Source organism: Chiloscyllium plagiosum, chromosome 30, assembly GCF_004010195.1.
Source record: "Chiloscyllium plagiosum isolate BGI_BamShark_2017 chromosome 30, ASM401019v2, whole genome shotgun sequence".
NCBI lineage: Eukaryota > Metazoa > Chordata > Chondrichthyes > Orectolobiformes > Hemiscylliidae > Chiloscyllium > Chiloscyllium plagiosum.
In genome coordinates this window covers 4734059-4747490 of record NC_057739.1, presented here as the reverse complement: position 1 = coordinate 4747490, position 13432 = coordinate 4734059, and the positions used below count along the sequence as shown (strand labels likewise).

The window sequence follows — 13432 nt, the reverse complement described above, 5'->3', positions numbered from 1 at the left end:
AAGCTCTTCAAGATACAGACACTTCCCACAGATGTGGTTGCCTTGGATTTCAGTGCTGGCTCTCTCCAGAAGCAATTCACTGAGCACCACTTCTATCTTTCCCCATTGGTATGCACATTCTTCCTTTGCAGATAATACTCCAATTACCTCTCGAGTATCTCAACTGACCTTGCCTCCAACACACTCTCTGGCAGTGCATTCCTGATCCTAACCAATACTGCCTCATGGCTTTGTTGCTTCTTTTACCAATCACCTTAAATTTGTGCCCTCTGGTTCTCGATCCTTCCACATCTCAACTAATTTTTCTCTCAACCTGGTCTTCTCAAAGAACAATATTCCCGGATTAGAGAATCTATCCATGTAACTAAAGTCCCTCATGCCTGGAGCTATTCTCATGTATCTTTCCAGCACCATTTCTAATATCTAACCTTTGTTAAAGTGGAGCCCAGAACTAACACAATACTCCAGCTACACAGATTTAACATAATTTTCTTGTTTTTGTATTGTTTTAGTGAACCCAGGATCCTAGATGGTTTTATTAACTTCTCTCCCAACCTGTCCTACTTCCTCTGAGGATTGATGCACACATATATCCAGGTCCCTCAGTACCTCCACTCCATTTAGAATAGTGCCTTTATTTTATATTGGCTCCAAACTCTTGTCCTTCCTCCCAAAATGAATCTCTTCTCGTCACCTGTGACACAACTTTGTGATTGCTGACTATGTATCATGTCATCCCTTCATTCCTTTACCCCTACCCCTTCTCCCCCTACATGGACTTGCACCTTCCAAGTAATACGACCTCCCTATTCTCCCCATTAAAATGTGCAACCTCACATTTATTTGTGTGGAACTTAATTTGTAAGTTTATTCTCTAGTAAGTTGATGCAGTCCTCCTCAGTACTCCCAGTCCCTCAAGTGGGTGTCATCTTCAAATATAGAAATTATGTTTGTAATTTCAATGTGTAAATTGTTAAAATAAATGGTGAATGGCAGTGGTCCCAATGCTGATCCTTTATGGAACACCTCACTTCCCACCTCCTGAGTAACCACCCCTTCCTCTCATTCAGCTCTCAAGGCCAGTTGACAATCCATTCTATGTCTTGCCCCAAATCCACATTTTCATCTTTATTTGTTATTGGCACCTCATCAAAGGCCTTTAGAAATCTGGATAAATTACAAAACACACTTAGGACAGTTGACCAGGCAACTGCTGTCACTTTTGAAATCCATGCTGACCATACATCATTATGTTCTCATTTCTAGATGTTCTTTCATTCTGTTTTTCAATGAGAATTCCATTGTTCATGCTTGCACTGACGTTAAGACGACTGGTTGATGATTTCCTGAAAATATTCTATTCATCCTCCTAAAACTATCAGAATTACATTAACTATCCGCTAGCCCTCTCCCTCCACTCTTACTGAAATGAGGGTAAACAGGAGTAGCAATGTCCTGCTATCACTACCCTGGATCTTTGAAAAATACATGAATGCTGGTCATCTGTGAATTTATCCTGTGTTTATTTAGCTTATTCAATACATCTCATTTTACAAACATTTTAAATACACTCATCTCATGATTCATTGTTACATCTGATCATTCTACCTCCTTGATAAATACCACAGTAAAATAAATATTTAATATTTCTGTCATCTTTCAAATCTTCTCTCGTCTACCCATTAACGGCCCTACTCCCATCACAGCCTTCCTTCTTTTATCAATTTACTTTGAAATATTTTACTACTTGGTTTCATGTTGCTTGATAAATTACTTTATTCGCTCCTTTGTCTCGTTTTTGTCTTAACTCCTGATCTCTCCACATATCCTCTCACTCCTCAGCACTGTGTGTACTTCATGTTTATCATTTTTCTAACCTTCACTATTCCCTTGTATCTTTACCTATAGTGTCACACTGGTGTTTAGTTTGTTCTTTGTTTTAGCACATTATACATATCATTTATTTTTAAGTTCTTCATGAGGCACTAGTGTCACTGGCAAATCCAGCATTGATTACCCACCCTAATAGCCCTTGAGAAGGTGGTGCCGAGTGATATTCTTAAACCACTTTAGTTCTTGAGGTAGTGGGATACCCACAGTACAGTTAGGAAGGCAGGCCCAGGAATTTAACCCAGTGACAGTGAAAGAACAGTGATATATTTCTGAGTCAGGATGATGGGTGGCTCGGAGTGGAGCTTGCAGGGGATGGTGTTCCCACGTGCCTGCTGCCCTTGTTGTTTTACATATCAGATGTTATGGATTTGGAAGATGCTGTTGAAAGAGCTTTGGTAAGTTGTTGCAATGCATCTTGTACATGACATGTATTGCTGCTACAGTGTGCAATGGTGGTGGATGCAGTGAATCAAGTGCCAATCAAATTGTCCTGGACGGTGTTGACAGTCTTCATTGTTTATGGAGCTGCACCCATCCGGCCAGTTGAATACTGTTTTAAATGTTGCCCTTCATTCTACATTGGTGTTGGCCAACTGTTCTGCCATTTCATTTTCCCCAGGTTAGAAGCTCAGCTCCTCAAAATACATTTTTCTCCAAGCTATTGATTTGTTTTACGTCACTCTTATGTCCTACTCTATCATCATCTGAAAATATCGTGGGCAGGATTTTCCAATGAGTGGTAATCCTTCCTTTTTATGAGAGAAGGGAGCTCCAAGATTTCTGAGAGGAGATGCTGCTCAGGGCTCCCTCAGAAACACAGAGCTGTATTTCCATTCTGACTGGGTTTTTTTGTAGTGTATAATTATCGCAGGATGACAGAGGTCACCTCATTGCCATAGCAATGAGCTGCCACTTTCTGAAAGTCCTGACAGTCACTTTGACAACTGCATAAGGCATGGGCGAAACTAGTGCAGGGAGGTTAGAGTGCCAGTTGGATTGAGGGCAAGGTGCCCAACAGTAAGATGCCAAGTGGGTAGCCAGTAGTGTGCCACATGGGGAGAGGGTAGTTTCAGGTTTATAGGGCATGGGTCTGCACCTGTGTCTACACGTGTGTCTGCACGTGCCTGTGTTTGCGCATGTTTCTGGCTGCACATGTGTGTCAGAGAGTCAATCTTGTTTTATCCTGCTATTTTCTTCCAGTGTCATTATGATATTGTGAATCAGTCCAGCTAGCCTGCCTCCCCATTTTTCTTCCTCTGCTGTTTCTGAACATATTGCACAAAAGAAATGCTCAATTCCCAGTCCTAATGCTTCTGCAGTCGTGTCTCAGTAACTCCCAATGGTTTCTCCCAAAGCCTGATTACCACCAGATAGCCACTATGTGCAATGATGTACAGAAACTGCAATTCATTTTGAATAGACTATCTCTCACTCTAAAGGGGTAGATTAGCTCAGTCAGCTGGACAGCTAGTCTGCAATGCAGAGAGATGCCAACTGTATGGGTTCAATTCCCACACTACTTGAAGGTACTATGAAGGATTCTCCTTCTCAAACTCTCTCCTCGCCTGAGGGATGGTGACCCTCAGGTTAAACCACCACCGGTTTTCCCTCTCTAATGACAGCAGCGCTATGGTCTGATAGGATCTTGGTGAGTTTTAGAGTTCTGTGTTATACTATTTACTGTATACCTGCCATAAAGACCCTGTCTTATTTTCTTCCTTCCAATGCTCCTCTGCCATTTTGTTTACTTTTAGGCTGCTTAAGATTTTTATCTGGCTACCTTATTATTTTAAAGCCTTTATTTGATTTTCTGGATTACAGCGGAGATTAAAGCTGCAATCTGCAGCAAAGTGGCAAAGTGAATTCAACCTCGAGAAGTGATGGGCTGAGGCCTGCCCACCTGGCATTGAAATTCATCTACCATATTATCCATTTGGGTAATGGGCGGGCCATCTTTATGACTCCTGTTAGTGGTCAATGCCACTTGTATTGCTACTGCACAGCTAAGCAGTCAGCTTCGTCCGTTATTCAAACAGTTATTACATCTTATACTTCCAGGGCAATCTAAAGTGGACTGGTCACTTTTCGGGACTGAAACTGATGGCTTTACTTTTCTTTATTGGCTGAGGACTAGAACAGAGAACCAGGGAGCTTCTGCATGAAACGTATAAAGGACCATAGCTAGACGATTACATGCAGTCCTGACCGCCACGTTACAGGGAGGACATGACCACATTAGAGAGGATACAGAGCAGATTTACAAGGATGTTATCAGAAATCTAGTGACAAAACAAAGCTGGGATAGGCTGGGTTTGTAATCTCTGGACAGAGAAGGCTGAGAGGAAATTTAATTGAGGTGGACAAATTTATGAAAACTAGGAAGGACTTATTTCTGTCAGCTGAGGTTCAAGAACAGAAAAATCAGTTTTACAGTTGCTGGTAAGAATTAGAGAAGAGTTGAGGAGTCTTTACTTTCAGTCAGGCCTGATGGTGCCCAGCTTGAACTAAATCAGACTCTCAGGATATTGGCCTGAGCAGAACACAAAGTGAGGCTGCTGTTGAGCCAGCCTTGGGGAAGGAGAGGGCAGTTTGTAGAGTCCCCTCAAAAACTAATCCCACGCTCCAGAGCCTGTTCTGAAGAACATGAAACATGTGGTCCGGGGGTCTGAAGTGATACAGCAGTGAAAGCAATGGTGAAGATGGTTGGTCACAGAAATCTGAGCATTGTAACTAGAGAACTAATAGCTAGTACATAGACAGTAGTTTCTTAGGACGAGGGAGCTGAAGATATCAAGGATAGCAGCAAGTGACACCATCATAATCTGGGTCTGATGTATGTGTTCAACACACTGTACTAAATGAGGTGAAGATAGAGTGATGAAGGAAGCCTGACAGTCATGCAACAGAGGGCCCCCCCCCCCCCAGGAAGAGAGTGATTTTGGGTATTTCCTAACAATGATCCCTGTTGGGGACAAAGGCAATACCTGTGAGGATGAAGGATTGGAGTTGTTCCTTCACTATCCAAGCTTTTAAAGGGTGACACAGATATTGACACTGTACCCTCACCTGCCAAATCGGGCTGCTGTTGATCCATACCACTCACTGGAAGCAGTGATGTCTTCATCAGCAATCGTACCATCCTGCATTCCCAATGCGTAACGACACAGGCCTGTGGCAATAAAGAACACCTCAGTGACAAGTCAACTGTCTCCAAGAGAACTGCAAAATTACACTTTATAGCCCGCACTGAATACATCCCATCTAACATGGCCATTGTGTTCTGCTCTATCAAGAGATTTGAGAGGTGTCAGTGACTATAGAAAGAGAAGGTCAATCAGCCCACTGAGCCTGTGTAAGCCCTTTGCAAAAGTTCACTAATTGGTCCCTGTCAAATAGATTATAACTAGAGCTGTCCCCAAGTCGATATTATTGAATTAGTAAATAATCCTGAGAGACTCGAATCCCACTATGACAGACAGTGAACTTAAATAGTGTTTAAAAGAATACTGCTTTGGGTCTAATCAGCAAACTGAGTGCTGATGATTGTTCTAGTTTTCCAAAGTGAAGTGACTGGCCCACTCAATCTAATTTTTGAAGAATCATAGATGTGAAATATTTCATGAACCAATACAACTGGGCAGTGTTTTCCAAATAAATTGCCTTTCCTTTGTATTTAAAAATCATTTCTAAATTATTTGAGTGTGATGAACCTGTTGCATTTTTAGAATATAACTGGATGTGGGTTTATTGCAATAAAGAAATGCTGTTTAATCAGTATCTCATTCACGAACTAAAAATGACCTTAATAAATTCTTTGAAATTAGTAAGATGCATGTAACCAACTGAAAAGGTTGCAGAAACCTTGTTGGTCACAATTCCTTTGATTTGCAGCAAAGTGTCCAGGAGAAATCAGCAAACCCAGCGTATATTCAAGCAGGACAGTCTCAGGCCAATGACCATTAAACTATCAGATTGTTGTAAAATCTCAACAAGTTCACAGACATATCTTTGGGCAGGAAACTTGCTGATGTACTTACCACTCTGACCTAGATGATCCAATTGCACTCTCACACAGTAATCCAGAGGATCAAGATAATGCCCTGGAAACATGGGTACAAATTCCAGCGGGTAGAACTTAAATTCAATAACTTAATAAATCTAGAATTGAAAATTATAATGCTGGAATTGAACAGGAAACAATCACCAATTGTTGCAAAATTCATCTGGGTCACACAAGGAAATGTGCCATCCTTACCTGGTCTGGACTACATCTGGCTCAGTGGCTATGATGGCACAGTGGCTCAGTGGTTAGCACTGCTACGTTACTGCACCAGAGACCCAGGTTTAATTCTAATCTTGGATGACTGTCTGAGTGGAGTTTGCACGGTCTCTGTGTCTGCGTGGGTTCCCTCTGGGTGCTCCGGTTTCCTCCCACAGTCCAAAGATGTGTAGGTTAGGTGGCTTGGCCATGAAAAATGGGGAGTTTCAGGGATAGGGTGGAGGACTGGGCCTGGGTGGGATGCTGTTTGGAGGGTCGGTGCAGACTTGATGGGCCAAATGGCCTCTTTCCTCAGTGAAGGGGTTCCATAGATCTATGGCTCTGGGGACAAGCAATGTGTGTGACTCTTATCTGCCCTCGAAATGGCTCGAGCAAACCCTTGGGATGGCTAACAAATCCGGGTCTTGTCCATCTCCAATGACAGAATTAGAGAAACAAACCTGATGTTTAACTACCCTCCGAAGTTGTTTAGCTCTCTGTTCAGTTGTAGCTAACCATTGTCACTAGGTTCTAAAAGCTCACTGACACTCTTGGGAACAAACAGCAGGAAGTGGGAGTAAAACTAAACCACATTTACCACTCTCTAGTAATTAAGGAGAAATGCTGGCAGCGAAGGCAATGTCACTGAAGCAGCCAACCAAAGGGCCAGGCTCATGCTCTGGGGACATGAGTGCAAATCCCATCATAACAGGATGAAACGTTAGTCCAACGGCAACCATGAAACCTTGTTGATCGTTGTTAAAACCCATCTTGCTTCCAAAATGCCTTCCAGGAAAGGAAATCTGCCATCCTACATGTGACTCCAGACCTATAGCAATGTGCTTGATACTGAGATGGCTCAGGAAGCCACCCAGCTGTGTCAGACTTTTATAAAAGTCTGGACAGCCCACCCAGCATCGAACTTGGCACCAGAGAAAAAGAACAGCAAACACAGCCATTTCGTCTCCTTACTAACAATTGGGAGCTTGTGCCAAAATTGGGAGAGCTGTCCCACAGACTAGTTAAGCATAAGACTGATACTATCTGCCTGGTATGATTCATTGACAATGATATGTCCCAGATGTGATTGCCAGCATTCCTGGGTTATGTTCCGTCTCACTAGCAGAACAAACCTGATAGAGGTGGTGGTACAGTGGTATACAGTCAGGAGGGAGTTGCTCTGGGAGTCGCTCTGGGAGTCAATATTGACTACAGAATCCATGAAGTCTCATGCTATTAGGTCAAACAGACAAGGAAACCTCCTGTTGGCTACTACATACTGCTCTTTCCTTGGTTGGTGAATCAGTACTGCTCCACATTGAACAACAATTCAAAGAGACAGCGAGAGTGGCAAAGGTATAGAATGGTCTCTGGGTTGGCAGGGGCTGGTGGTGGTTATTCAATGTCCATCACCAGGAGTGGCTCACCTAAAAATAAAATGTCAACCTGGTGAAGCTGCAGAACAGCTTCTTGACGACCTTGGTGTTGAACATTAGAAGTAATAAGTGACAGACAAAGCAATTCAACAACCAAAGGATCAGATCTAAGCTCTGCAGTCCTGCCCCGTCCAGTTGTGAATGGTGGTGGACAATTAACTACTTAATGAAGGCAACCCCATAAATATCCCCTTCCTCAATGATGAGGGAGCCCAACACATCAGTGACTGTAAGAAGGGAGCAGATGTAGGCCATTCAGCCCATCGAGTCTGCTCTGCCACTCAACGAGATCATGGCTGATCTGATATTCCTCATATTCACTTTCCTGGTTGTGAGTTTGCTCGCTGAGCTGGTAGGTTTGTTCTCAGACATTTTGTCACCATGCTAGGTGACATCATCAGTGAGCCTCTGATGAAGCGCTGGTGTTCTGTCCCACTTGTTATTTGTGTGTCTTGGTCTAATTTGTTTGTAGATCTTGCCGTTGGGACACCAATCAACGGTACACCTATGGGATCACCAATATCAGGACTCTCAGCAGAAGCAGTTAGGCAGAGGTTAGAACGAACAGCCCTTCCCACAATCCAGCCCAAGCTTTGGGTCCGCTATGTGGATGACACCTTTGTCATCATGAAACGCAACAAATTAGAACAAACCCACAAACACATAACAACATCCTTACTGGTATAAAGTTCACTAAAGAGGGAGAGAACAACAACAGACTCCCCTTCCTAGACGTCACAGTAGAATGAAAAGCCAATGGAGAGCTGCAGACCAGCATCTACAGGAAAGCAACACACACTGACCAGATACTCAACTACAGGAGCAATCATCCCAACACCAAAAAACGGAGCTACATTAGGACATTATTTAAACAAGTTGCAACACACTGTAGCACCCAGGAACTACGAGAAGCCAAGGAAAAACACTTATACAACATATTCAGGAACAGGGGGTACCCGATAAGCGCAATCCGCCGATTCCTACACAACAGACGTAAACAAGAAGACACAACACGCCCAGAGACTCTAGCCACCCTGCTATACACTAAAGACATCTCAGAGATGACGACCAGATTACTCGGGCCCCTAGGCAGCATGGTAGCCCACAAACCTACCACCACACTGAAACCGCTCCTGATGAATTTAAAGGACCTCATACCAACAACCAGCAGTACAAATGTCATATACAAACTACCCTGCAAGGACTGCAACAAACATTACATCAGACAGACGGGCAGGAAACTAGCCACCAGGATACATGAACACCAACTAGCCATCAAAAGACATGACCAATTATCACTGGTATCCATACACACAGACAAAGAGGGGCACCAGTTCAACGTGAACATTGCATTCATCCTGGGACAGGCTAAATAAAGATATGCAAAGAGGGATATCAGATCGACTTGGAAAATACATCCATCCTGGAACAGGCTAAACAAAGAATGGGAATTCCTAGAGACCTGGCCTTCAAACTGGAACTCCATTAACAAACATATTGATATGGACCCCATTTACCAATCTCTCAGAAACAGAACCAGAAGTGATATCACCCAATACAACAGACCAAGACACATAAATAGCAAGCGGGACAGAACACCAGAGCTTCACATTGGAGGCTCACTGATGTTACCTGGTGTGATGACGAAACATCTGAGAACTAATCTATCAGCTCAGTGAACAAACTTACAATCTGATCCACAACCTGAACTACAATTCTCCTCCAAAATCGCATTCACTTTCCTGCCTTTTCCCCATTATCCTTAATTCCCTCACTGATTAAAGGTCTGTCTAACTCAGTCTTGAATACATTTAATGACCCAGCTTTCAACAATCCCTCTGTGGTAAAGAATTCCACAGATTCACAAGCCTCAGAGGGAAGAAATTCCTCATCTTGATTTTTAATGGGCAACACCTACTCTGAGACATTCCCTCTGCTCAGAGACTGTCCCACAAAGGAGAACAACCTCGCTACCTCTACCCTGTCAGGTCCCCTAATAATCTTACATGTTTTAATAAGGTTTCCTCTCATTCTTGCAAACACCAGTGAGTACAGATGCAACCAACTCAACCTCTCTTCATAAAATAGTCCTTCCATTCCCAGGATCAATCTAGTGAACCTTCGTTTGTTCGTCATCAACAACAGTGGGCTGAAGGGCCTATTTCCACGCTGTAAGTCATTTAATCTAAAAATCTAAAAACAATGTATCATTCCGGAGATCAGGGAACAAACACTGTTCGCCGTATTCCAGATGTGGTCTGATTATTGCTTTGCATAGTTTCAGCAAGACCTCCAAACTGGTATACTTCATTCCCTTTTAAGTAAAGGCCAAAGCAAAGGTGCAAAAGGTAAGGCTGAAGCATCTGCAAAAACCTTTAGCTAGAAGTGCAAGTAGATGGTTCATCTCAACTTCCTCTGGAGCTGCCCAGCATCACAGATGCCATTCTTCAGTTGTTTCATTTCATTCCATATGGTATCAAGAAATGGCTAAAGGCACTAAATACTGCAAAGGTTATAGGCCCTGACAACATTCCAGCTCTAATACTGAAGACTTGTGCTCCAGACTTTGCTGCACCTGTGGCCAAGCTATTTCTGTACAACTATAACTCTGGCTTCTACCTCCAATGTGGAAAATTACCCAGCCTATTCTCCATTACCAGTAAGATGATGGAAGGGGTCATCAACAGTGCCACCAAGCAGCACCTACTCAATGACACCCAGCTTAGGTTCCACCAGAGCCATTCAGCTCCTAACCTCATTATAGCCTTGGTTCAACATGGACAAAAGAACTAAATTCCAGAGGGGAGGGGAGAGTGACAGCCCTTGACATCAAGGCTATATTTGAGTTAGCGTGACATTGAGTCCAAGCAAAACTGGACTCAATGGGTATCGAGGGCAAACTCTCCACTAGCTGTAGTCATGTGTGGCACATAGGAAGATGGTTGTGATTGCTGGAGGTCAGTCATCTCAGCTCCAGACATCTCTGCAGGAGTTCCTCAGGGTAGTATTCCAAGCCAATAACCTTCAGCTCCTTCATCAATGATCTTTCTCCATTGGAAAGTCAGAAGTGGGGATGTTCACTGACAATTGGACAGTGTTCAACACCATTCGTGACTCCTCAGATACTGCAGCAGTCCATGTCCAAACGCAGCAAGACCTGGACAATATTCAGGCTTGGGCTGACAACTGGCAAATAACATTCATGACATACAATTGAATCGAATTGAATCGAATTTATTGTCACATGTACCGAGGCACAGTGAAAAGCTTTGTCTTGCGAACAATACAGGTAGATCACAGAGTTAAGCAGCATAGATAGTAAATAATAGGTAAACAGCAACAAACACAAAAACACAGGTACAGGTGAATGTTAAGAGTTTGTGAGTCCATTCAGTATTCTAACAACAGTAGTGTAGAAACTATTTTGAAACCAGCTGGTGCATGTGGTCAGGCTTCTGTACCTTCTCCCTGATGGTAAAGGTTGTAGAAAAACATTGCCAGGGTGGGATGGATCTTTGAGAATGCTGGCGGCCTTTCCTTGACAGCGGGCCTGGTAGATGGATTCTATAGATGGGAGGTTGGCCTTTGTGATTGTCCGGGCCGAGTTCCCCAGTCTCTGTAACCGTCTCCGATCTTGAATGGTACAGTTGCCACACCAGGTAGTGATACATCCAGACAGAATGCTCTCGATGGCATTCCTATAAAAGTTGGCAAGGGTATTTACCGTCATGGCAAATGTCCTCAGCTGCCTGAGGAAGAAGAGACGTTGTTGGGCCTTTGTAACCAGTGTGTCCACACAGAGAGTCCAAGAAAACTTGTTGTGGATGACCACTCCCAGGAGCTTGACACTCTCCACTCGTTCCACCTCTGTGCTGTTAATGTATGGGGGGGCATGAGTAACATCCCGCCGAAAGTCAATAATGAGTTCCTTGGTTTTGCTGGCATTGACAGCTAGGTTGTTCTCAGTGCACCGTTTTTCCTGGTCTTCCACCTCCCATCTGTAGTCTGTTTCGTCGCCATCTGAGATTCGACCGACTATCATGGTGTCATCAGCGAACTTGTAATAATAGCATTAGTCTGGTATTTAGTGATGCAGTCAGGGGTATACAGTGAGTACAGTTAGGGGACTGAGTGCGCACCCCTGGGGGGCTCCAGTGTTGAGTGTTAGTGAGGATGAAATATTGTCCCCAATCTTCACTGATTGTGGCCTGTGGGTCAGGAAACTGAGGAACCAGTTGCAGAGAGTGGGGCTTGGTCTGAGATCACTAAGTTTAGTAATCAATCTCGAGGGGATGATAGTGTTGACGACTGAACTGTAGTCAATGAGTAGGATTCTGATGTAGCTGTTCTTGGTGTTAAGATTTCTGAACAATGGTAACCCCCAGGATGTTGAGAGGTGGGGCATTCAACGGGGCAATGTCAGGCTATGACCACCCTCCAACAGGACAGAAGCAAACCAAACATCCCTAACATCTAATGCCATTACTACCACTGACTGCCCCACTCTCAATATCCTGGGGTTATCATTGTTCAGAAATTGAACTGGACTGGATACATAAATATTGTGGTTCCAAGAATAGGTCAAAATAGCTCAGAGTCCTGGGATGAGTAACTCACCTTCTGATTCCCCAAAGCCTGTCCACTTTCTGGAACAGAAGCACTGCAGGTCAGGCAGCCTCCAAGGGGCAGGAAACTCAAATGTTTCGGGCAAAAGCCCTTCATCAGGAATCCGTTCCTGATGAAGGGCTTTTGCCCAAAACGTTGATTTTCCTGCTCCTCAGATGCTGCCTGACCTGCTGTGCTTTTCCAGCACCACTCTGACCTTGACTCTAATCTCCAGCATCTGCAGCAGTACCCACCTTCTGGAAGACACAAGTCAGCAGCATGATGGAATTGGTCTGGATGAGTGCAGCACTGACGAGGTCTAACATCATCTGAGACATAGTATCCAAATTTACCTTCGTGAAACCTTCAGCAAGTTTCCAGAGGGAATGACTGTATCTTTTCAGGAAAAACAATCTCCCCAGCTTTAACCATTACTTCAGTCACCACACGGCCCAAAATTGAGAGCAGCCAACTCGAGCAGAACGAGTCATATGTGCTGCGTGTATCAGTCACTCACTGCATGAGCAGGTCCCAGTGATGAAAGACAGGTGCAATCAACCGGACCATCAAATCATCAGCATCCACAACTTCTTACCAGGATTGACTTGAGCTTTAGAATTCCCGGGATATTGAAGCATTAGCAGGAAGCACCAAAGCATTATTGGTAGGAAGGCACTGTTCAGACTGAGAGAGAGTTGACTTTGCAGCAAAAGGGTTTCAGGTCTACATCTCTCTGTAAAAAAGGAAAATAAGCACAATAATTACCAGGAATATCAAATAACAAATGAACACGATGATAACTAGTAACAAAAAGTAAGGATCGCAAGCAGTAATCACCAGGAATATGAAGCAATGAATGTGAAACTGGAGGGTGTCTCTGTGTTTGTGCCCATGCAGCTGTACAATAACAAGCTTTGTTTCCATCCTTGCTTCTTGTGTTGTCCAAGTTCCGAGTCTCTCTTGACTCAGTGATGGATGTAATAGCTCTGGTCAACACTGCGCAAACACAAGTTTGGCAGCTCCCAGCAAATTCCTATGCTTGATCCCTTACAGCTTCTCTTCCTCTCTCTCTCTCTCTGTCAGGCTTGGGCTCCTTCCAACCAAGCTGATGTCACGTCAGAAACTAAAGGATACTAAACAATCTGCCGTGGTCATGTATTTGGGTCAGAGGATGTGACCTGTCCTAACTCCTTCGACCTGCAAAATGAGAACAGGAGAATAGCCCAAACCATTGCTTGGT

At 43.8% G+C, this 13432-nt stretch overlaps 1 protein-coding gene across 1 annotated transcript in view; it reads right to left on the bottom strand.

The window, feature by feature from the left end:
* The window catches only part of LOC122564601 (discoidin domain-containing receptor 2-like), a 38709-nt gene extending 25528 nt beyond the window's left edge, over positions 1–13181 (bottom strand). The window contains exons 1-3 of the mRNA XM_043719690.1: positions 13030–13181; positions 12788–12925; positions 4960–5062 (exon numbers count right to left, since the gene is read on the bottom strand). Of these exons, the coding sequence (XP_043575625.1) occupies positions 4960–5062; positions 12788–12851 (167 nt within the window). The 5' untranslated portion in view covers positions 12852–12925; positions 13030–13181. The remainder of the gene's footprint in view (positions 1–4959; positions 5063–12787; positions 12926–13029) is intronic.
* Between the last annotated feature and the right edge of the window lie 251 nt (positions 13182–13432).